The sequence below is a fragment of the Tachyglossus aculeatus genome, chromosome X3, assembly GCF_015852505.1.
Source record: "Tachyglossus aculeatus isolate mTacAcu1 chromosome X3, mTacAcu1.pri, whole genome shotgun sequence".
NCBI classification, from domain to species: Eukaryota; Metazoa; Chordata; class Mammalia; order Monotremata; family Tachyglossidae; genus Tachyglossus; species Tachyglossus aculeatus.
This window is the reverse complement of record NC_052099.1, coordinates 14,170,073-14,195,832: the sequence shown is the minus strand read 5'-3', so window position 1 is coordinate 14,195,832 and position 25,760 is coordinate 14,170,073. Positions and strand designations below refer to the sequence as shown.

General features: G+C 48.2%; 1 protein-coding gene across 2 annotated transcripts in view; it reads left to right on the top strand.

Annotated features, from left to right (window-relative positions):
- SMC2 (structural maintenance of chromosomes 2) overlaps positions 1-25,760 on the top strand; it is a 107,222-nt gene that overhangs the window by 33,036 nt on the left and 48,426 nt on the right. For both annotated transcript variants that reach the window (XR_005457051.1, XM_038770361.1), the window contains exons 7-12: positions 2,246-2,290; positions 5,034-5,267; positions 7,266-7,415; positions 12,363-12,596; positions 16,996-17,155; positions 23,593-23,710. Coding sequence is in view for 1 of the 2 variants with exons in the window: in XM_038770361.1 (XP_038626289.1) it covers positions 2,246-2,290; positions 5,034-5,267; positions 7,266-7,415; positions 12,363-12,596; positions 16,996-17,155; positions 23,593-23,710 (941 nt within the window). In the remaining variant the exon portion in view is untranslated. The remainder of the gene's footprint in view (positions 1-2,245; positions 2,291-5,033; positions 5,268-7,265; positions 7,416-12,362; positions 12,597-16,995; positions 17,156-23,592; positions 23,711-25,760) is intronic.

Genomic DNA, 25,760 nt, shown 5'->3' with positions numbered 1-25,760 from the left:
GAGGGAAAGGCGGCAGTTCCGTCACTCGGGTTTCGGGGGGGGGAGAAGAACGGAAAGAGGGTGGGTTTGAGGCGGGGCTCGACAACTAGCGGCATCGCTTGCCGATCCAACAAAATAATCCCTGGTTAGACGTCTCTGTGTGGGCTTCCTGTATCTCATCTCTGGGGCGCTTGACGGTATTTCTCCGTACCTCTGTTTTTTGTGCGTTCACTTGTTCCACGTTCCCCGTCCTCCTGATTGTGTCACGCCGTCGGCCGTCCTTTCATTGCCCGTCTTTGTTTTGTATCATCTTCATCTAGGCCCTTGCGGTTCAACTTATTGTGTGTTTGTAGTCTCTTTGTGGGCTTCCTGTATCTCATCTCTGTGGCGCTTGACGATATTTCTCCGTACCTCTGTTTTTTGTGCGTTCACTTGCTCTACATTCCCCGTCCTCCTGGTTGTGTCACGCCGTCGGCCGTCCTTTAATTGCCCGTCTTTCTCTTTTATCATCTTCATCTAGGCCCTTACGGTCGAACTTATTGTGTGTTTGTAGTTTAATGTCTCTGCGTGGGCTTCCTGTATCTCATCTCTGTGGTGCTTGACGGTATTTCTCCGTACCTCTATATTTTGTGCGTTCACTTGTTCCACGTCCCTCGTCCTCCTAGTTGTGTCACGCCGTCGGCCATCCTTTAATTGCCCGTCTTTCTTTTTTATCATCTTCATCTAGGCCCTTAGGGTCGAACTTATTGTGTGTTTGTAGTCTCTTCGTGGGCTTCCTGTATCTCATCTCTGTGGCGCTTGACGATATTTCTCCGTACCTCTACTTTTTGTGCGTTCACTTGTTCCACGTTCCCCGTCCTCCTGGTTGTGTCATGCCGTCGGCCATCCTTTAACTGCCCGTCTTTGTTTTGTATCATCTTCATCTAGGCCCTTGCGGTTCAACTTATTGTGTGTTTGTAGTCTCTGTGTGGGCTTCCTGTATCTCATCTCTGTGGCGCTTGACGATATTTCTCCATACCTCTATTTTTTGTGCGTTCACTTGTTCCACGTTCCCCGGCCTCCTGGTTGTGTCACGCCGTTGGCCGTCCTTTAATTGCCCGTCTTTCTCTTTTATCATCTTCATCTAGGCCCTTACGGTTGAACTTATTGTGCGTTTGTAGTTTGACGTCTCTGTGTGGGCTTCCTGTATCTCATCTCTGTGGCGCTTGACGATATTTCTCCGTACCTCTATTTTTTGTGCGTTCACTTGTTCCACATTCCCCGTCCTCCTGGTCGTGTCACGCCGTTGGCCATCCTTTAACTGCCCGTCTTTGTTTTGTGTCATCTTCATCTAGGCCCTTGCAGTTCAACTTATTGTGTGTTTGTAGTCTCTGTGTGGGCTTCCTGTATCTCATCTCTGTGGCGCTTGACGATATTTCTCCGTACCTCTGTTTTTTGTGCGTTCACTTGTTCCACGTTCCCCGTCCTCCTGGTTGTCACGCCATCAGCCATCCTTTCATTGCCCGTTTTGTTTTGTATCATCTTCATCTAGGCCCTTACGGTCGAACTTATTGTGTGTTTGTAGTTTGACGTCTCTGTGTGGGCTTCCTGTATCTCATCTCTGTGGCGCTTGACGATATTTCTCCGTACCTCTATTTTTTGTGCGTTCACTTGTTCTACATTCCCCGTCCTGGTTGTGTCACGCCGTCGGCCATCCTTTAATTGCCCGTCTTTCTTTTTTATCATCTTCATCTAAGCCCTTACGGTCGAACTTATTATGTGTTTGCAGTTCACGCTTGGTTCTGGGCCTCATTCCATTGAATTATCAATCAATCAATCAATCATATTTATTGAGCGCTTACTGTGTGCAGAGCACTGTACTAAGCGCTATCCGTGCAAAAAGTGCGCAGACTTTTATCTCTGTTGCGCGTAACCAAGTGCCTAATTCAGTTTTGCGCATAGAGGCACTCAGTTCATAATGAGGATGATAGTGATAATACAGAAATTTGCTTTTTTTCCCCCCTCATTGTCATTGAAGAACAAATGAGGCAATTGTTGAAATCTGATTTGATTCTTAGTCTCTATATGTCACCAACTCGTCCTTCCCAAGCGCTTAGTCCAGTGCTGTGCGCACAGTAAGCACTCAATAAATACGACTGAATCTGATTCGATCGGGAATCTTTAGGAGATTCTCATTTTTCCTCAAACGGATAAGCCTCGTCTCCCCCCCCCCCCCGCCCTTTTCCTTAATGAGATGATAATTCCACTTTGTAATTCCACTTTCCAGATATTGGAGGAAGAGATCACCCCAACTCTCCACAAATTAAAAGAGGTATGTGCTGGATGCAAAAGCTGAAGTTTACGTGTTTCTTTAAAAAAAAAAAATCACTGGGGGAAACATAAAATGACCAGAAAAAATGTGGAAATGACATTTCTAGACTGTGAGCCCGCTGTTGGGTAGGGACCGTCTCTATATGTTGCCAACTTGGACTTCCCAAGCGCTTAGTACAGTGCTCTGCACGCAGTAAGCGCTCAATAAATACGATTGATTGATTGATCAGTAATATATATATCTAAATAAAGGAAAAGCATCGTGCCCTGGCATATAGGCCCACTGTTCGTCCCGTTGACTAGTATGTGAGCAGTCAATCGGTGGTATTTATTGAGCACTCTCTGTGGGCAGAGCACTGTACTAAGCGCTCGGGCGAGTAAGGTGCAGCCGAGTTGGTAGAAACCTTCCCCGCCCACGGAGCGCTTACCGTCTTAGCGCAGTGCTAAGCGCTTAGTCCGGTGCCCTGCCCGCAGTGAGCGCTCACTAAGTACGACTGAATGAACAGAAGGGAAGACAGACATATCTATTCTAGTTTGTACATATCTATTCTATTTATTTTATTTTGTTAATTTGTTTTGTTGTCTGTCTCCCCCTTCTAGACTGTGAGGGTAGGGACCGTCTCTATATGTTGCCAACTTGGACTTCCCAAGCGCTTAGTACAGTCCTCTGCACACAGTAAGCGCTCAATAAGTACGATTGATTAAAATGAGTTAAAGCCGTAATGATAACTGTGGCATTTAAGCGCTTACTATGTGCCGGGGTAGAGGCAAGCAGATCGAGTTGGCCGCAGGCCCCCCCCCCCCTTCCGTGGGGCTCACGTTCTCAATCCCTGGTTTACGGGCGAGGAAACTGAGGCACAGAGAAGGGACGGTCACGCGGCAGGCAGGCGGCGGAGCCGGAATTGTCGAGTCCCCGGCCCGGGCCCCGATTCTCGTCCGTCCTCTGCTCCCGGACCGAGGGCGGGGGACAGGAGGAGGAGACGCGATTTCCAACGAGGCGCGGCGGCCAGGAAGGGAGAGGGATTTCCAAGCCGGAGGACGGACCGGCTCCGAGGTGCGGCGAGTCGGCCGGATTGCCGACGGAGCGCCCCGAGGCAAACGAGGGGCAAGGGCGGTTTGGTTCGACGCGGCGGCGGGCGGGCGCGACGTGGCCCGGAGGTCGTTTGGGAGGGAAAGGGCCGTTTGGACCGAGCGGACAGGATGGATTTTAGGGAGGCCGCGAGGTGGAACCGGCGGGATTCCAGTGGGAGAGGTGAAGTGAGGATGAGGGTGTTGTCTACAGCGGTGGGAGAGGGGAGGTGAGTCCCGGTTTGAACGCATCCCGTTCGGGCCGGGAGCGTGAGACCGCAGGGAAGGAGCGCGGTCGGGGCTGGGAGAGGTAGATTGGGGAATGGGCCACGTAGGGAAGGAAGTTGAAGCCGCGGGAGCCCTCCGAGGGAGCGGGCGCGGACGGAGAATAGAAGGGGATGCCCAACTGGACCCCGACGGTCGAGGGGGTCCGAGCCTGGGAATGAGCCAGAGAGCGTGCCCTTCACTCCTCTGTGCCTCAGTTGCCCCCCCCCGGAAAATGGGGGTTGAGGACGGGAGCCCCCCAGCGTTCCCCTCGCCGGTCACATCCGCTGCTCCTTCCCTTCCAGGCCGTAAGCGCTCCGGGGGCGGAGAGCGTGAGCGGCCGGAGAGACAGGAAGCGACGCGGGGGGAGGCCGGCGTCAGCGTTTCCAGGAGGAACGGGGATAGGAGGGAGGCGTGGGGCGGGGGGAATTCCGAGAGGAGGCAGGGGATCCGCTCCGGATGCCGCTGGGAACGATGGGCGGGTTGAAGAAGCGGGCGGGATTGGCGAGGGACCCCGGCGGAGCCGAAGAAGCGGCGGGGCTCAGTGGAAAGAGCCCGGGCTTTGGAGTCGGAGGTCGCGGGTTCCCACCCCGGCTCCGCCGGTTGCCAACTGGGTGACTTGGGGCAAGTCCCCCCCCCCCCCCCCCCGGGCCTCAGTTCCCTCATCTGTCAAATGGGGGTGAAGACTGGGAGCCCCCCGCGGGACCACCTCATCACCGGGTGACCTCCCCAGCGCTTCGAGCAGTGCTTGGCACCTAGTAAGCGCTTAATAAATCCCGTTCTTATTATTAAAGTCACTTCTCCGGGCCTCAGTTCCCTCATCTGGAAAATGGGGATTAATAATAATATTAATTAAATATTCATTAATTAATAATAATATAATATATACTGATAATAATAATGATAGTGGCATTTATTGAGCGCTTACTATATGCAAAGCACTGGTCTAAGCGCCCCGCGGGACCAGCGGATCACCCCGCTACCTCCCCAGCGCTTCGAACGGTGCTTTGCATGTAGTAAGCGCTTAGTAAATGCCATCATCATCATCATCATCATCATCATTATTATCTCTGATGGACGGGCGTTTAAAAAGTGTTGTCATTAGAACAGGCTTTTAATGGAGGCCCGCCATCCCCTCTCCCACCCCAACCCGGCCTCCGCGCCTCTCTTGTCTCCGTCTTCTTCATCGCGTCCTTCCTCCTGCCCGGGAGTCGTTGGCCGCCCCTCTCCGCATCCCGCGGCCGGAAAGGCCCGCCCCGGAACGGTTTCCCCCGAATGCCGTTTCCACCAGCCCCCCCGGGAAGGGACTCGTCGTCTTCGGCCGCGCTCTCCCCAGCACCCGGCGCCGAGCCCGCGGGCTGCCGACGGAGGGACCCGGCTTCTCTCTAAAGATGGTGTCCCGTGTCTCTCAGGAACGCGCTTCCTATTTGGAGTACCAGAAAATCATGCGGGAAATCGAGCACTTGAATCGCCTCTACGTGGCCTATCAGTTCACGCTCGCCGAAGAGACCAAGGTGCGCTCGGCGGGTGAGCTAAAGGAAATGCAGGATGCCGTCGTCGAGCTCCAGAGGGACATGGCCGAGAACGAGAAGAGAATGAAGGAACTGAGCCAGGAAATTGCGGCCCTGGAAAAAAGAAAAGACAAGGTAAGCGGATCGGAAACGGACCCGCCGCGCCGGCACGGGGAAGCGGCGGGGCTCCGCGGGACGGGGCCCGTCCGCTCCGGGACCTCGGGCGGGTCGGTTAACGTCCGTCCTTCCGTCGCCCGGGAGATGGGATTGAGACGCCGCGCCCGGCCGGGAACGTAGAGGAGTCAGGGAGGTGGCCGGGAGGACCCTCGGCCGTATTTATTGAGCACCGTCCTAATTGCTCGGGAAGTCCAGGGCGGCGACCTACGGAGACGGTCCCCTTCCCGACAACGGGCTCGCGGTCTCGAAGGGGGAGACGGACGCCGAAGCGGAACACGCGGACGGGTGGCAAGTCGTCGGGACGGATAGGAGTAAAGCCGGGTGCCCGTCGGCAACAAAATAGAATAGGAAATACGGCCGAGTAAAAAATCGGTACGGGTGGTAAGTCGTCGGAACGGATGGAAATAAAGCCGGATGACCGTCGGCGACAAAATAGAGTAGGAAATACGGCCGAGTAAAAAATCGGTACGGGTGGCAAGTCGCCGGGACGGATGGCAATAAAGCCGGGTGCCCGTCGGCGGCAAGATAGATAAAATAGGAAATACGGCCGAGTAAAAAAATTGGTACGGGTGGCAAGTCGTCGGGACGGATGGAAGTAAAGCCGGATGCCTGTCAGCAACAAGATAGATAGAATAGGAAATATAGCTGAGTAAAAAATCGGTACGGGTGGCAAGTCGTCGGAATGGATGGAAATAAAGCTGGATGCCCGTCGGCGACAAAATAGAATAGGAAATGCAGCCGAGTAAAAAAATTGGTACGGGTGGCAAGTCGTCGGAACAGATAGGAGTAAAGCCGGGTGCCCGTCGGCGACAAAATAGATAGAATAGGAAATACAGCGGAGTCAAAAATCGGTACAGGTGGCAAGTCACCGGAACGGATAGAAATAAAGCCGGATGCCCGTCGGCGACAAAATAGATAGAATAGGAAATACGGCCGAGTAAAAAATCGGTAGGGGTGGCAAGTCGTCGGGACAGATGGAAATAAAGCCGGGTGCCTGTCGGCGACAAGATAGAATAGGAAATACAGCCGAGTAAAAAATCGGTACGGGTGGCAAGTCATCGGAACAGGTAGAAGTAAAGCCGGATGCCCGTCGGCGACAAAATAGATAGAATAGGAAATAACGGCCGAGTAAAAAATCGGTACGGGTGGGAAGTTGTTGGAACGGATAGGAGTAAAGCCGGGTGCCCGTTGGCGACAAGATAGAATAGAAAATACGGCCGAGTAAAAAATTGGTACGGGTGGCAAGTCGTCGGAACTGGTAGAAGTAAAGCTGGATGCCTGTTGGCGACAAAATAGAATAGGAAATACGGCCGAGTAAAAAATCGGTACGGGTGGCAAGTTGTTGGAACGGATAGGAGTAAACCCGGGTGCCCGTCGGCGACAAGATAGAATAGAAAATACGGATGGGTAAAATAAATAGAGTAATAAATCGGTACAGACGTAAATACGGGTGCCGTGGGGAGGGGAAGGAGGGAGGACCGGGGAGACGGGGAGGAGGAGAGGAAAAAGGCGGCTCAGTCGGGGACGGAGCAATGGACGTGACTAGCGAGGGAATGACATTCGCCTTCCCAGGGCCGGGCGTTTCCATCCAGTCGGTCGGCCGCGTTTATTCAGCGCCGACTGTGTGCCGAGCACTGTGCTGAGCGCTTGGGGAGTCCAGTGCAGCAATAACGGGAAACAGTCCCCGCCCACAGTGAGCGCACGGCCTAGAGGCGGGGAGACAGACCTCAGGAGAAGCAGACGGGCATCGCCGGTCGCCTTCGTTCAGTCGTGTTTATTGAGCGCTTACGCGTGCGGAGCGCTGTACTAAGCGCTCGGGCAAGTCCAGCTTTCGTCCCCTTCCCTTTGACCTTGCTGGCCTGGGGCAGGTGATGGGGTCCCTAGCCGAGCGCAGGCGACCCGTGTGTCACTTCTGCCTGGGCCGGCGGTGGCATTTTGCTTCGCCTTTTCTCCCAGGAGATGGACGGTGTGCTCCAGTCGCTGGAAGGGGTCCTTGCCGAAGCTCAGCGGGCCGATACCAAAGCGCAGAGCGCCCTCGATCTCAAGAAGAAGAATCTGGCCAACGAAGTGGCCAAGCACAAAGAGCTGGTAAAGAGTATGGAAGAGGTGAGTGACGATGTTCTCGACGCCCGTCAGCTGGGGAAAAAAACGGGGTCTCTTCCGTACGGACCCCAGGTCTATTTCCGCGCGCCGGTTTTTACGTAAGAGGACGCGAGGTTTGCTTTTTAGTAATGGAAGAGGAGAGCGACGATATTCTCGACGCCTGTCAGCTGGGGAAAAAAATGGGGTCTTTTCTGTACAGGCCCCAGGTCTACTTCTGCGCGCCAGTTTTTACGTAAGAGGACGCGAGGTTTGTTTTTTAGTAATGGAAAAGGTGAGCGACGATATTCTCGACGCCTGTCACCTGGGGAATAAATGGGGTCTTTTCTGTACAGGCCCCAGGTCTACTTCTGTGCGCCAGTTTTTACGTAAGAGGCCGCGAGGTTTGGTTTTTAGTAATGGAAGAGGTGAGCGACGATATTCTTTGACGCCTGTCACCTGGGGAAAAAAATGGGGTCTTTTCTGTACGGGCCCCAGGTCTACTTCTGCACGCCAGTTTTAACGTACGAGGACGCGAGGTTTGTTTTTTAGTAATGGAAGAGGTGAGCGACAGTAAGAGGCCGAGAGGTTTGTTTTTTAGTAATGGAAGAGGTGAGCGATGATATTCTTGACGCCTGTCAGCTGGGGGAAAAAATGGGGTCTTCCTCACACCAGTTTTTACATAAGAGGACGTGAGGTTTTTTTTTAGTAATGGAAGAGGTGAGCGACGATATTCTTGACGCCTGTCAGCTGGGGGAAAAAAATTGGGTCTTTTCTGTACGGACCCCAGGTCTACTTCTGCATGCCAGTTTTAACGTCAGAGGACGTGAGGTTTGTTTTTTAGTAATGGAAGAGGTGAACGTAAGAGGACGCGAGGTTTGTCTTTTAGTAATGGAAGAGGTGAGCGTAAGAGGATGAGAGGTTTGTTTTTTAGTAGTGGAAGAGGTGAGCGACGATATTCTCGACACCTGTCATCTGGGGAAAAAAATGGGGTCTTTTCTGTACGGCCCCCAGGTCTACTTCTGCCTGCCAGTTTTAACATAAGAGGACGTGAGGTTTGTTTTTTAGTAATGGAAGAGGTGAACGTAAGAGGACGCGAGGTTTGTTTGCTAGTAATGGAAGAGGTGAGCGTAAGAAGACGAGAGGTTTGTTTTTTAGTAATGGAAGAGGTGAGCGACGATATTCTCGACGCCTGTCACCTGGGGAAAAAATGGGGTTTTATTCTGTACGGCCCCCAGGTCTACTTCCGCATGCCAGTTTTTACGTACGAGGACGCGAGGTTTGTTTTTTAGTAATGGAAGAGGTGAGCGATGATATTCTTGACGCCTGTCAGCTGAGGAAAAAATGGGGTCTTTTCTGTACAGGCCCCAGGTCTACTTCTGCATGCCAGTTTTAACGTACAAGGATGCGAGGTTTGTTTTTTAGTAATGGAAGAGGTGAGCGATAAGAGGACGAGAGGTTTGGTTTTTTTTAGTAATGGCAGAGGTGAGCGATGATATTCTTTGACGCCTGTCAGCTGGGGAAAAAAATGGGGTCTTTTCTGTACGGGCCCCAGGTCTACTTCTGCATGCCAGTTTTAACGTACGAGGACGCGAGGTTTGTTTTTTAGTAATGGAAGAGGTGAGTGACGATAAGAGGACGAGAGGTTTGTTTTTTAGTAATGGAAGAAGAGAGCGACGATATTCTCGATGCCTGTCAGCTGGGGAAAAAAATGGGGTCTTTTCTGTACAGGCCCCAGGTCTACTTCTGCACACCGTTTTTTACGTAAGAGGACGTGAGGTTTGTTTTTTAGTAATGGAAGAGGTGAGCAACGATATTTTTGACGCCTGTCAGCTGGGGAAAAAAATGGGGTCTTCCGCACACCAGTTTTTATGTACGAGGACGCGAGGTTTGTTTTTTAGTAATGGATGAGGTGAGCAACGATATTCTCGACGCCTGTCACCTGGGGAAAAAAACGGGGTCTTTTCTTTATGGGCCCCAGATCTACTTCTGCACGCCAGTTTTTACGTAAGAGGACGCGAGGTGTGTTTTTTAGTAATGGAAGAGGTGAATGTAAGAGGATGCGAGGTTTGTTTTTTAGTAATGGAAGAGGTGAGCGATGATATTCTCGGTGCCTGTCAGCTGGGGAAAAAGATGGGGTCTTTTCTGTACAGCCCCCAGGTCTACTTCCGCACACCAGTTTTTACTTAAGAGGATGCAAGGTTTGTTTTTTAGTAATGGAAGAGGTGAGCGACGATATTCTCGACGCCTGGCACCTGGGGAAAAAATTGGGTTTTTTTCTGTACGACCCCCAGGTCTACTTCCGCACGCCAGTTTTAACGTAAGAGGATGCGAGGTGTGTTTTTTAATAATGGAAGAGGTGAGTGATGATAAGGGGACGAGAGGTTTGTTTTTTTAGTAATGGAAGACGTGAGCGACGATAAGAGGACGAGAGGTTTGGTTTTTTAGTAATGGAAGAGGTGAGCGACAATAAGAGGATGAGAGGTTTGCTTTTTTAGTAACGGAAGAGGTGGGCGACGATATTCTCGACGCCCGTCGGCTGGGGAAAAAATCGGGACCTTTTTATACGGACCCCAGGTCTACTCGCCACTCTCCTGCACGCCAGTTTTTACGTAAGAGGACAAGAGGTTTGTTTTTTAGTAATAATAATAATTATTATACGACTGAATGGATGAAATACCGTACAGGGATTCGGGCGTCGTAGTTTTAATTCAAAGCTTTTTCTCCCCCGCGATGCTACCAAGCAAAACTACCCCCAACCGAATAGCCGGTAATACTTTCAACGGCCCTTCGTCCGACGATTTGGAAGATTTCTAAATCTGAATGACATTTAAAATGATATTTTGCTCTCCTCCTTCCCGTCCCCACAGCCCCCGTATATATGTGTGTACAGATTTATTGCTCTATTTTACTTGTACATAATTTACTATTCTATTAATAATACGTATATAGCTGTAATTCTATTTCTCCTGATGGCATTGACACTATTCCATCTATTTCATTAATGATGTGTATATGGCTATAATTCTATTTATTCTGATGGTATTGGCACCCGTCTACTTGTTTTGTCTCGTCGTCCGTCTCCCCCTTCGAGACGGTGAGCCCGCCGTCGGGGAGGGACCGTCTCTATTTGTTGCCGACTTGGACTTCCCAAGCGCTTAGTACAGTGCTCCGCACGCAGGAAGCGCTCAATAGATACGATCGAACGAAAGTAAGCGCTCAATAAATACGATTGAGTGAATGAATGAATGAATGTCTACATTTTTTGCTTTGTTTTGTTGTCCATCTTCCCCGTCTAGACTGGGAGCCCGTTGTCGGGTAGGGACCGTCTCTATTTGTTGCCGACTTGGACTTCCCAAGCGCTTAGTACAGTGCTCCGCACGCAGGCAGCGCTCAATAGGTACGATCGAATGAAAGTAAGCGCTCAATAAATACGATGGAATGAATGAATGTCTACATTTTGTGATTTGTTGTCCGTCTTCCCCATCTAGACTGGGAGCCCGCTGTCGGGTAGGGACCGTCTCTATTTGTTGCCGATTTGGACTTCCCAAGCGCTTAGTACAGTGCTCCGCACGCAGGAAGCGCTCAATAGATACGATCGAACGAAAGTAAGCGCTCAATAAATGCGATTGAATGAATGAATGTCTACATTTTGTGATTTGTTTTGTTGTCCGTCTTCCCCGTCTAGACTGGGAGCCCGTTGTCGGGTAGGGACCGTCTCTATTTGTTGCCGACTTGGACTTCCCAAGCGCTTAGTACAGTGCTCCGCACGCAGGAAGCGCTCAATAAACACGACTGAATGAATGAACGTAGTAAGCACTTAGCAGATAGCGCTAGTATCGTTGTCGTCGGCGTCGTGAGCAGCGGTGGGAAAAAAAGAGTCCAGTCGTCCAGTCCTCCGTTCAGTCGTACCTATTGAGCGCTCACCGCCTGCAGAGTCGCGGAGATGTGGTGGTGATGGCGAGTGTAGCGGCAGGAGTTGTCATGGATCTACTCGCAGTGAAAATGCCGTGTGGGGAAATCCTCAATCGTACTTATTGAGCGCTTCCTGTGTGCAGAGCGCTGTACTAAGCGCTTGGGAAGTCCAGATTGGCAACATATAGAGACGGTCCCTACCCAACAGTGGGCGAAATGACTGCACTGGAAGGGCCCAGCTTGTCCTTCCAGAGCGCTTAGTCCAGCGCCCTGTGCCCGGGAAGCGCTCAATAAGTACGATCGAACGAACGGATGACCAGAGTTCTTCACTCCGTGTCTGGCGGCCCGGTGAATTAACCTCCCGTCGCATCAACGGTGGATCGCGACCTGCCTCGGGGGGCCGTTTTCCTCCCTAAATCTTCCCGTCGGAGTCGGAGGACCCGGGTTCTAATCCCGGGCGCCGCCCCTCGCCTGCCCTGTGACCGCACTAGGCTTCTCCGCGCCTCGGTTCCCCCCTCTGCTAAAGGGCGATCCAGCGCCCGTTGGGGAAGAGCCCGGGCTTCGGAGTCCGAGGTTGTGGGTTCGAGTCCAAGTCGCCTCACTTCTCGGGGCCACCGGATCACCTTGTAACCTCCCCAGCGCGTCGAACGGCGCTCGGCATTCGTTCGATCGTATTTATTGAGCGCCTACTGCGTGCAGAGCAGTGTACTAAGCGCTCGGGAAGTCCAAGCCGGCGACATCTAGAGCCGGTCCCTACCCGCCGGCGGGCTCACGGTCTAGAAGGGGGAGCCGGACAACCAAAGAAAACATACTAACAAAATAAAATAAGTAGAACAGGAAATATTCAATCAGTCGTATTTATGGAGCGCCTACGGCGTGCAGAGCACTGTACTAAGCGCTTGGGAAGTCCGAGTCGGCGACAGCTAGAGCCGGCCCCTGCCCGACGGCGGGCTAGCGCTCCGCGTACGCCGCCGCCGCCATCATGGGAACGGCCGGCGCGCGCGCGCAGGCGGAGCGGCGTCCTTCCCCGACTAACGGGATTTTTGTGTCCCGGCCCAGGATTGCGCGGCGCTGGCGGCCAAGGAGAAGGAGGTGGCCAAGCTGGCGGCTGGGCTGAGCGCCCTGCGGGAGGCCAGCCGCGGGGACACGGCGGCCCTGGCCGCGGCCCAGCAGCGCTTCAACGCCGCCGCCGCCGGGCTGGCCACCACGGAAGACGGCGAGGAGGCGACGCTCGCCGAGCAAATGATGGCCTGCAAGCACGAGATGAGCAAAGCGCAGACCGAGGCCACGCAGGTCAGTCGATCGATCGATCAATCATATTGATTGAGCGCTCACTCTGCGCAGAGCACCGGACTGAGCGCTTGGGAAGTCCGAGTCGGCAACATCTAGAGCCGGTCCCGACCCGACGGCGGGCTCGCGGTCTAAAAGGGGGAGACGGAGGAAAAAAAAAAAAAACCAAACATACTAACAAAATCAAATAAATAGAATAGATATGTGCAGGTCAAATGAAGAAAGGAATAAATAGAGTAATTAATATGTACAAACATATATACAGGTGCTGTGGGGAAGGGATAAAGAAATAGAATAGATAGGTACAAGTCAAATAAAGAAATAGAGTGATAAATCTGTACAAACATATATACAGATATACAGGTGCTGTGGGGAAGGGATAAATAAATAGAATAGATATGTACAAGTCAAATAAAGAAAGAAATAGAGTAATCAATCTGTCCAAACATATATACAGGTGCTGTGGGGAAGGGATAAATGAATAGATAGGTACAAGTCAAAGAAAGAAAGAAATAGAGTAATCAATCTGTACAAACATATATACAGGTGCTGTGGGGAAGGGATAAAGAAATAGAATAGATAGGTACAAGTCAAATAAAGAAATAGAGTGATCAATCTGTACAAACATATATACAGGTGCTGTGGGGAAGGGATAAAGAAATAGAATAGATAGGTACAAGTCAAATAAAGAAATAGAGTGATAAATCTGTACAAACATATATGCAGATATACAGGTGCTGTGGGGAAGGGATAAAGAAATAGAATAGATAGGTACAAGTCAAATAAAGAAATCAATAAATAGAGTGATAAATCTGCACAAACATATATACAGATATACAGGTGCTGTGGGGAAGGGATAAATAGAATAGATATGTACAAGTCAAATAAATAAAGAAATAAATAGAGTAATAAATCTGTACAAACATATGCATATATACAGGTGCTGTGGGGAAGGGATAAATAAATAGAATAGATATGTACAAGTCAAATAAAGAAAGAAATAGAGTAATAAATCTGTACAAACATATATACATATATGCAGGTGCTGTGGGGAAGGGATAAATAAATAGAATAGATAGGTACAAGTCAAAGAAATCAATAGAGTAATAAATCTGTACAAACATATATACAGATATACAGGTGCTGTGGGGAAGGGATAAATAAATAGAATAGATATGTACGAGTCAAATAAAGAAATCAATAAGTAGAGTAATAAATCTGTACAAACATATATACAGATATACAGGTGCTGTGGGGAAGGGATAAATAAATAGAATAGATATGTACAAGTCAAATAAATAAAGAAATAAATAGAGTAATAAATCTGTACAAACATCTATACATATATACAGGTGCTGTGGGGAAGGGATAAATAAATAGAATAGATAGGTACAAGTCAAATAAAGAAATCAATAAATAGAGTAATAAATCTGTACAAACATATATACAGGTGCTGTGGGGAAGGGATAAAGAAATAGAATAGATATGTACAAGTCAAAGAAATCAATAAATAGAGTGATAAATCTGTACATATATACAGATATACAGGTGCTGTGGGGAAGGGATAAAGAAATAGAATAGATATGTACAAGTCAAATAAAGAAATAAATAGAGTGATAAATCTGTACAAACATATATACATATATACAGGTGCTGTGGGGAAGGGATAAATAAATAGAATAGATATGTACAAGTCAAATAAAGAAATCAATAAGTAGAGTGATAAATCTGTACAAACACATATACATATATACAGGTGCTGTGGGGAAGGGATAAGTAGAATAGATAGGTACAAGTCAAATAAAGAAATCAATAAATAGAGTAATAAATCTGTACAAACATATATACATATATACAGGTGCTGTGGGGAAGGGATAAATAAATAGAATAGATATGTACAAGTCAAAGAAATAGAGTAATAAATATGTACAAACATATACAGATATACAGGTGCTGTGGGGAAGGGAAGGAGGAAAGACGAGGGGGACAAGGGAGAGGAAGGAAGGGGCTCAGTCTGGGAAGGCCTCCTGGAGGAGGCGAGCTCTCAGCAGGGCCTTAGGTAAAGAGGGAGGAGTCCGGCGTTCTCCTCTGGCCGACGCGTTCCGGCTTCGCCAAGCCTTCCCTAAATTTGACGGCCCCGATCGAGTCGATCGATCAATCAATCAACCGTATTTATTATTAATAAGAATAATAATGGGCATTTGTTAAGCGCTTACCATGCTCTAAGCGCCGGGGAGGATACGGGGTGATCAGGTTGTCCCACGGGGGGCTCCTAGTCTTCATCCCCATTTTCCAGATGAGGTCACTGAGGCCCGGGGCGGTGAAGTGACTCGCCCGAGATCCAATCAATCAATCAGTCAACCGTATTTATTATTATTGATAATAACAATAACTGGCATTTGTTAAGCACTTACTATGTGCAAAGCACTGTTCTAAGCGCCGGGGAGGATACAGGGTGATCAGGTTGGCCCACGGGGGGCTCCTAGTCTTCATCCCCATTTTCCAGATGAGGTCACTGAGGCCCGGGGCAGTGAAGTGACTCGCCCGAGATCCAATCAATCGATCAATCAATCGTATTTATTAATAATAATAATAATAATAATAGGCATTTGTTAAGCGCTTGCTATGCTCTAAGCACCGGGGAGGATACGGGGTGATCAGGTTGTCCCACGGGGGGCTCCTAGTCTTCATCCCCATTTTCCAGATGAGGTCACTGAGGCCCGGGGCAGTGAAGTGACTCGCCCAAGATCCAATCAATCAATCAGTCGTATTTATTAATAATAATAATAATAATAATAATAGGCATTTGTTAAGCGCTTGCTATGCTCTAAGCGCCGGGGAGGATACGGGGTGATCAGGTTGTCCCACGGGAGGCTCCTAGTCTTCATCCCCATCTTCCAGATGAGGTCATTGAGGCCCGGGGCAGTGAAGTGACTCGCCCAAGATCCAATCAATCAATCATCATCATCATTATTATTATTATAGTAAGCGCTTAACAAATGCCATCATTATTATTACTGTCATTCTCTAGGCTTCAGTGACTATTACTATTATTATTATTATAAAATGGAGGTGAAGTCTGTGAGCCCCCCATGGGACCAAATGCCATCATTATTATTATTATCATCATCATAATTATCAGTGGCTCAGTGGAAAGAGCGCGGGCTTGGGAGTCAGAGGTCATGGGTTCGAATCCCGCCTCCTCCACATGTCTGCTGTGTGACCTTGGGCAAGTCACTTAACTTCTCTGGGCCTCAGTTCCCTCATCTGTAAAATGAGGATTAAGACTGTGAGTCCCACGTGGGACAACTTCATCTCCTTGTATTCCCCCCAGCGCTTAGAACAGTGCTTTGCACATAGTAAGCGCTTAACAAATACCAACATTATTATTATTATTATCATCAGTATCTGGGCCTCAGTGACTATTATTATTATTATAAAATGGGGATGAAGTCCGTGAGCCCCCCGTGGGACCACCCGTCACCTCGTAACCTCCCCAGCGCTTAGAACAGTGCTTTGCACATAGTAAGCACTTAACAAATCCCATTGTTGTTATTATTATTATTAAAGCGCCCGGGCTTTGGAGCCGGAGGTCACGGGTTCAGATCCCGGCTCCGCCACCCGGCAGCCGGGTGACTCTGGGCAAGTCACTTCACTTCTCTGGGCCTCAGTTACCTCGTCTGGAAAATGGGGATTAAGACCGTGAGCCCCCCGTGGCACCACCTGATCACCTTGGAACCTCCCCAGCGCTTAGAACAGTGCTTTGCACATAGTAAGCGCTTAACAAATGCCATCATTGTTATTATTATCATTATTATTAAGGAGCCCGGGCTTTGGAGTCGGAGGTCCCGGGTTCAGATCCCGGCTCCGCCACCCAGCAGCCGGGTGACTGGGCAAGTCACTGAACGGTGCTTTCATTCATTCATTCAATCCTATTTATTGAGCGCTTACTGTGTGCAGAGCACTGTACTAAGTGCTTGGGAAGTACAAGTTGGCACCATATAGACGGTCCCTACCCAACAGTGGGTGCTTTGCATGTAGTAAGCGCTTAACAAATGCAATCATTATTATTATTAAAGAGCCCGGGCTTTGGAGCCGGAGGTCACGGGTTCAGATCCCGGCTCCGGCAGCCGGGTGACTCCGGGCAAGTCACTTCAGTCGTTCATTCAGTCGTATTTATTGAGCGCTTACCGTGTGCAGAGCACTGGACTAAGCGCCTGGGAAGTCCAAGTTGGCAACCTCACTTCCCCGGGCCTCGGTTCCCTCATCTGGAAAACGGGGATGAAGACCGGGAGCCCCGCCGCGGGACCACCTTGCATACCCCCCCGCCCCCGGCGCTTAGACCGGTGCTTTGCACATAGTAAGCGCTTAATAAATGGCCGCCTCGGGGGGGATTTTCCAGGCCCAGATGAAGCTGGAACACGCCCAGGCGGAGCTGAAGACGAAACAGGCCGAAGCGAAGCAAACGGACCGCGGCTACGAGAGAGACCAAGAAACCCTTCGCGCGGCGGCCAAGGCGAAGGAGAAGCTGGAGGCCGAAATGGAGAAGCTCAACTACGAAGGTTCGTTCGGTCGGTCGTACCTATTGAGCGCTCCCCGTGGGCCGAGCGCTGTACCGAGCGCTTGGGAAGGACAAGTCGGCGGCGGATGGAGCCGGTCCCTGCCCGACAGCGGGCTCCCGGTCCAGAAGGGGAAGACGGACAACGAAGCAAAGCACAAAATGTAGACGTTCATTCACTCATTCATTCATTCGGTCGTATTTATTGAGCGCTTACTGTGTGCAGAGCAAAAAATGTGGACGTTCATTCACTCATTCATTCATTCAATCGTATTTATTGAGCGCTTACTGTGTGCAGAGCAAAAAATGTAGGCGTTCATTCATTCAATCGTATTTATTGAGCACTTACTGTGTGCAGAGCTCTGGACTAAGCGCTTGGGAAGTACAAGTCGGCAGCACATAGACAGTCCCTACCCAGGTTCAGTTGTCAGCTGTGTGACTTTGGGCAAGTCACTTCACTTCTCTGTGCCTCAGTTACCTCATCTGGAAAATGGGGATTGACTGTGAGCCTTCTGTGGGACAACCTGATCACTCTGTAGCCTCCCCAGCGCTTAGAACAGTGCTTTGCACATGGTAAGCGCTTAATAAATACCATCGTTATTATTATTATCTAACCCCGCCCTGCCACTCGCCTGCCGGATCACAGTTGGGCAAGTCGCCCGACTCCTCTACGCCTTGGTTTTCTCGTCCGCAAAATGGGGATAAAATGCCCGCTCTTCTAGGTTGTGAGGCCCACCTGGAATGGGGGCTGTGTCTGACTGGACTATTATGCTGTGGCTCAGTGGAAAGCGCCTGGGCTTTGGAGTCAGAGGTCATGGGTTCAAATCCCAGCTCTGCCAACTGTCAGCTGGGTGACTTGGGGCAAGTCACTTAATTTCTCTGTGCCTCAGTTACCTCATCTGGAGAATGGGGATTAAAATTGTGAGGCCCCCCCAGGGGACAACCTGATCACCTTGGAACTTGCCCAGTGCTTAGAACAGTGCTTTGCACATAGTAAGCGCTTAACAAATGCCAACGTCATTATTATTATTATTATTGAGCGCTTACTGTATGCAGAGCAAAAAATGTAACATTCATTCATTCAATCGTATTTATTGAGCGCCTCCTGTGTGCAGAGCACTGTACTAGGCGCTTGACAACATAGAGAGACGGTCCCTACCCGACAGCGGGCTCCCGGTCTAGAAGGGGAAGACAGACAACAAAATAAAGCACAAAATGTAGACATTCATTCATTCATTCATTCAGTCATATTTATTGAGCGCTTACTGTGTGCAGAGCAAAGAATCTAGACATTCATTCATTCCGTCGTATTTATTGAGCGCTTACTGTGTGCAGAGCACTGTACTAGGCGCTTGGCAGCATAGAGAGACGGTCCCTACCCGACAGCGGGCTCCCAGTCTAGAAGAGGAAGACAGACAACGAAATAAAGCAAAAAATGTAGACATTCATTCATTCATTCATTCACTCAATCGTATTTATTGAGCGCTTAATGTGTGCAGAGCAAAAAATCTAGACATTCATTCATTCAATTGTATTTATTGAGCGCTTACTGTGTGCAGAGCACTGTACTAGGCGCTTGGCAACATAGAGAGACGGTCCCTACCCGACAACGGGCTTCCAGTCTAGAAGGGGAAGACAGACAACGAAGCAAAGCACAAAATGTAGACATTCATTCATTCATTCAATCGTATTTATTGACCGCTTACTGTGTGCAGAGCAAAAAATGTAGACATTCATTCATTCATTCAATCTTATTTATTGAGCGCTTCCTGTGTGCAGAGCACTGTACTAGGCGCTTGGCAACATAGAGAGATGGTCCCTACCCGACAATGGGCTCCCAGTCTAGAAGGAGAAGACAGACAACAAAATAAAGCAAAAAATGTAGACATTCATTCATTCATTCAATCGTATTTATTGAGCGCTTACTGAGTGTGGAGCACTGTACTAAGCACTTGGGAAGGACAAGTCGGCGACAGATAGAGACTGTCCCTACCCGACAGCGGGCTCACAATCTAGAAGGGGAAGACAGACAACGAAACAAAGCACAAAATGTAGACATTCATTCATTCATTGTCGTATTTATTGAGCACTTACTGTGTGCAGAGCAATAAATGTAGACATTCATTCATTCAATCGTATTTATTAAGCGCTTACTGTGTGCAGAGCAGAGCACTTGGCAACGTAGACAGCCGGTCCCTACCCAACAACGGGCTCCCGGTCTAGAAGGGGAAGATAGACAACAAAATAAAGCAAAAAATAGACATTCATTCATTCATTCACTCAGTCATATTTATTGAGCACTTACTGTGTGCAGAGCACTGTACTAAGTGCTTGGCAACATAGAGAGATGGTCCCTACCCAACAACGGGCTCCCAGTCTAGAAGGGGAAGACGGACAACAAAATAAAGCAAAAAATGTAGACATTCATTCATTCATTCATTCAATCGTATTTATTGAGCACTTACTGTGTGCAGAGCAAAAAATGTAGACATTCATTCATTCATTCATTCAATCGTATTTATTGAGCACTTACTGTGTGCAGAGCAAAAAATGTAGACATTCATTCATTCATTCAATCGTATTTATTGAGCGCTTACTGTGTGCAGAGCTCTGTACTAGGCGCTTGGCAACATAGAGAGACGGTCCCTGCCCGACAACGGGCTCCCAGTGTAGAAGGGGAAGACAGACAACGAAACAAAGCAAAAAATGTAGACATTCATTCATTCAATCGTATTTATTGAGCGCTTACTGAGTGTGGAGCACTGTACTAAGCGCTTGGGAAGGAGAAGTCAGTGACAGAGACAGTCCCTACCCGACAGCGGGCTCCCAATCTAGAAGGGGAAGACAGACAACGAAACAAAGCACAAAATGTAGACATTCATTCACTCATTCAGTCGTATTTATTGAGCGCTTACTGTGTGCAGAGGAAAAAATGTAGACATTCATTCATTCAATCGTATTTATTGAGCGCTTCCTCTGTGCAGAGCACTGTACTAAGCGCTTGGGAAGTCCAAGTCGGCGACAGATAGAGCCGGTCCCTACCCGACAGCGGGCTTCCAGTCTAGAAGGGTGAGACGGACGACAAGACAAGTAGACGGGTGTCAGTGCCGTCAGAAGAAATAGAATTATAGCTATATACACATCATTAATGAAATAAATAGAATAGGGTCAATGCCATCAGAAGAAATAGAATTATAGCTATATACACATCGTTAATAGAACAGTAAATGTGGACAAGTAAAATAAATAGAGCAATAAATCTGTACAAACATATATATGGGGGCTGTGGGGAGGGGAAGGAGGAGAGAAAAAATATCATTTTAAACGTCATTCAGATTTAGAAATCTTCCAGAGCGTCATACGAAGGGCCGTTGAAAGCATTACCGGCTATTCGGTTGGGCGTAGCTTTGCTTGATAGCGTCGGGGGGAAACAAAAGCTTTGAATTAAAATTACGACGCCCGAATCCTTGTACGGCATATCATCCATTCAGTCGTATTTCTTGAGCGCCGACCGGGTGCCCGAGCACTGTACTAAGCGCTTGGAAAGTACAGGTCGGCAGCAGATAGAGGCGGTCCCTACCCAGCGCTGGGCTCACGGTCTAGATGGATATTATTTGTCCACCTTTTGTCCCAAGAGTTAATATTTGGTGAAAAGATGCCATGTCCGCATTCACCCGTGTATGGTTCTCGATCAATAGAGTTATTATTTGGTAAAAAGATGCCGTCCGCGTTCACCCGTGTGTGGTTCTCGATCAGTAGAGTTAATATTTGGGAAAAAGATGCTGTCCGCATTTCTCGATCAATAGAGTTAATATTTGGGAAAAAGATGCTGTCTGCATTCACCCGTGTGTGGTTCTCGATCAATAGAGTTATTATTTGGTAAAAAGATGCCGTCTGCGTTTACCCGTGTGTGGTTCTCGATCAGTAGAATTAATATTTGGGAAAAAGATTCTGTCCGCATTCACCCGTGTACGGTTCTCAATCAGTAGAGTTAATATTTGGGAAAAAGATGCTGTCCGCATTCACCCGTGTGTGGTTCTCGATCAGTAGAGTTAATATTTGGTAAAAAAGATTCTGTCTGCACTCACCCGCGTGTGGTTCTCGATCAGAAGAGTTAATATTTGGGAAAAAGATGCTGTCCGCATTCACCCGTGTGTGGTTCTCGATCAGTAGAGTTAATATTTGGGAAAAAGATGCTGCCCACATTCACCCGTGTACGGTTCTCAATCAGTAGAGTTAATATTTGGTAAAAAAAAGATGCTGTCTGCATTCACCCGTGTGTGGTTCTCGATCAATAGTTAATATTTGGGAAAAAGGTGCTGTCCGCATTCACCCGTGTGTGGTTCTCGATCAGTAGAGTTAATATTTGGTAAAAAAAAAGATGCTGTCTGCATTCACCCGTGTGTGGTTCTCGATCAATAGTTAATATTTGGTAAAAAGATGCTGTCCGCATTCACCAGTGTACGGTTCTCAATCAGTAGAGTTAATATTTGGTAAAAAGATGCTGTCCTCATTCACCCGTGTGTGGTTCTTGATCAGTAGAGTTAATATTTGGTAAAAAGATGCTGTCCGCATTCACCCACGTGTGGTTCTCGATCAGTAGAGTTAATATTTGGGAAAAAGTTGCTGTCCGCATCCACCCGTGTGTGGTTCTCGATCAGTAGAGTTAATATTTGGGAAAAAGATGCTGTCCGCATCCACCCGTGTGTGGTTCTCGATCAGTAGAGTTAATATTTGGTAAAAAGATGCTGTCCGCATTCACCCGTGTACGGTTCTCAATCAGTAGAGTTAATATTTGGTAAAAAAAGATGCTGTCTGCATTCACCCGTGTGTGGTTCTCGATCAATAGTTAATATTTGGTAAAAAGATGCTGTCCGCATTCACCCGTGTACGGTTCTCGATCAGTAGAGTTAATATTTGGGAAAAAGAGGCTGTCCGCATTCACCCACGTGTGGTTCTCGATCAGTAGAGTTAATATTTGGGAAAAAGATGCTGTCCGCATTCACCCGTGTGTGGTTCTCGATCAGTACAGTTAATATTTGGGAAAAAGATGCTGTCCGCATTCACCCGTGTGTGGTTCTCGATCAGTAGAGTTAATATTTGGGAAAAAGATGCTGTCCGCATTCACCCGTGTGTGGTTCCCGATCAATAGAGTTAATATTTGGGAAAAAGATGCTGTCCGCATTCACCTGTGTGTGGTTCTCGATCAGTAGAGTTAATATTTGGGGAAAAGATGCTGCCCACATTCACCCGTGTACGGTTCTCAATCAGTAGAGTTAATATTTGGTAAAAAAAAAGATGCTGTCTGCATTCACCCGTGTGTGGTTCCTGATCAGTAGAGTTAATATTTGGGAAAAAGATGCTGTCCGCATTCACCCGTGTGTGGTTCTCAATCAGTAGAGTTAATATTTGGGAAAAAGTTGCTGTCCGCATTCACCCGTGTGTGGTTCTCGATCAGTAGAGTTAATATTTGGGAAAAAGATGCTTTCCGCATCCACCCGTGTGTGGTTCTCGATCAGTAGAGTTAATATTTGGTAAAAAGATGCTGTCCGCATTCACCCGTGTACGGTTCTCAATCAGTAGAGTTAATATTTGGTAAAAAAAGATGCTGTCTGCATTCACCCGTGTGTAGTTCTCGATCAATAGTTAATATTTGGGAAAAAGGTGCTGTCCGCATTCACCCGTGTGTGGTTCTCGATCAGTAGAGTTAATATTTGATAAAAAAAAAAGATGCTGTCTGCATTCACCCGTGTGTGGTTCTCGATCAATAGTTAATATTTGGTAAAAAGATGCTGTCCGCATTCACCCGTGTACGGTTCTCAATCAGTAGAGTTAATATTTGGTAAAAAGATGCTGTCCGCATTCACCCATGTATGGTTCTCGATCAGTAGAGTTAATATTTGGTAAAAAAAGATGCTGTCCGCATTTACCCGTATATGGTTCTCGATCAATAGGGTTAATATTTGGTAAAAAGACGCTGTCCGCATTCACCCGTGTGTGGCTCTCGATCAATATCTGTCACCGGTTCGCTAGAGAGGTGATTTCTAATAAACGTGAGGAGCAGAGCTACGACTGTTTTGCCGAAAGTAGAAGTTTAAGAATCTCGTGAAAAAGGAAAAGTGTTTCTTGGGCTCCAGTAGACGCACTTTGTGTGCCCAGTGTGGGAGTTCTGCATTGGTTTTTTTTTTTTTTTAGGCACACACAGGTGAATTGTCACAATAAGTGCCGTGGTTTTTTTTTTTAGGCACACACAGGTGAAATGTCACAATAAGTGCCGCGCGCACGCTTTCCCCCCGCCCCGAAACCACACACGCACATTTTAAGTAAATGCTCGGCACACAGTTAAGCGCTCAATAAATACGATCGAATGAATATGCTAGTAAAGTTCTTCGAAATTACGCGGGTTTCACCGGAACGGTTCTTTTTGGCTTGTTCGTTTAGATAACAAGGAAGAAAATCTCCTGGAAAAATCCAGGCAGCTCTCGCGCAACGTCAATAAGCTCAGAGAAAAATACGAGGCTCTGCTGTCCAGGTTCCCGAACCTCCAGTTTGAATACAAGTAAGACGGCTCTTGCTATTATGGTATTCGCTAAGCGCTGGGGTAGATCAATCAATCAATCAATCGTATTTATTGAGCGCTTTCTGTGTGCAGAGCACTGGACTAAGCGCTTGGGAAGTCCGAGTCGGCAACATATAGAGACGGTCCCTACCCGACAGCGGGCTCGCGGTCTAGAAGGGGGAGACAGAGGACAAAACCAAACATATTAACAAAATCAAATAAATCGAATAGATATGTACAAGTAAAATAAATCAATAAATAGAGGAATAAATCCGGACAAACATATATACGGGTGCTGTGGGGAAGGGAAGGAGGTAAGGCGGGGGGGGGGATGGAGATACAACCTAATCAGGTCGTCCTCTTACCGTGTGCGAAGCGCTGGGGTAAATGGAACTAACTAACCAACGCGTACTTCCCAAGCGCTTAGTACAGTGCTCTGCGCCCAGTAGGCGCTCAATAAATGCGACTGACTGAATGAGTCGAAGTTAATCAGGTGGGACAATGGCCCCGTCCCACGTGGGGCTCCCGGTCGGGAGCCCCGTTTTGCCGAGGAGGTGACCGAGGCCCGGAGGAGTGAAGTGACGTGCCCAAGGTCACCCGAGCCGGCAAGCGGCGGAGCCGGGATTCGAACCCAAGACCTCCGGCTTCCCCGGCCCGGGCTCCTTCCACTGAGCCACGCCGCTTCTCTGGAGAATCTCACCGGATTCGCGCCCCATTAAAGCATCTGTAAAATGTGCCTGAAGTTCGGAAGATGCTACTGTTTCCCCGAAGGGAAAACATTTAATTTTCTCTCTGCCATTTTCCCGACATTCATTCATTCAGTCAGTCGTATTTATTGAGCGCTTCCTGCGTGCAGAGCACCGGACTAAGCGCTTGGGAAAAGTCGGCAACACAGAGAGACAGTCCCGACCCGACGGCGGGCTCACAGTCTAGAAGGGGGAGACGGAGAACAAGACCAAACATATTAACGAAATAAAATAAATAGAATAAATATGCATAAATAAATAAATATGATTTTTTTTAAAATGATGCTCGTTAGGCGTTTACTAGGTGCCAAGCACCGGACTAAGCGCTTGGGAAGTCCAAGTCGGCAACAGATAGAGACGGTCCCTACCCGACGGTGGGCTCGCGGTCTAGACGGGGGAGACGGAGAACAAAACCAAACATATTCACGAAATAAAATAAATAGAATAAATATGCACAAATAAAATAAATAAATAAATGATTTTTTTTTTAAATGGTGCTCGTTAGGCGTTTACTAGGTGCCCAGCACCGGACTAAGCACTTGGAAAGTCCAAGTCGGCAACAGATAGAGACAGTCCCTACCCGACGGCGGGCTCCCAGTCTAGAAGGGGGAGACAGAGAACAAGACCAAACATATTAACGAAATAAAATAAATAGAATAAATATGTACAAATAAAATAAATAAATATGATTTTTTTTTAATGAGGCTCGTTAGGCGTTTACTAGGTGCCCAGCACCGGACTAAGCACTTGGGAAGTCGGCAACATCTAGAGCCGGTCCCTACCCGATGGCGGGCTCACGGTCTAGAAGGGGGAGACGGAGAACAAAACCAAACATATTCACGAAATAAAATAAATAGAATAAATATGTACAAATAAAATAAATAAATATGATTTTTTTTTTAATGGTGCTCGTTAGGCATTTACTAGGTGCCCAGCACTGGACTAAGCACTTGGGAAGTCCAAGTCAGCAGCACATAGAGCCGGTCCCTACCCGATGGTGGGCTCGTGGTCTAGAAGGGGGAGATGGACGACAAAACAAAACATATTAACGAAATAAAATAAATAGAATAAATCTGTACAAATAAAATAAATAAGATTTTTTTTTTTAATGATGCTCGTTAGGCGTTTACCAGGTGCCAAGCACCGGGGTAGACACTGTAACCCGGTTAGAGACAGTCCCTCTCGCACGCTGGGCTCACAGTCCGAGTCGGAGGGGGAAACGGGCGTTGAATCTCCGTTTCCCAGTTGAGGAAACCGAGGTAGAGCGAAATGCAAGTGACTTGCCCAAGGTTCCCCACTGTGCC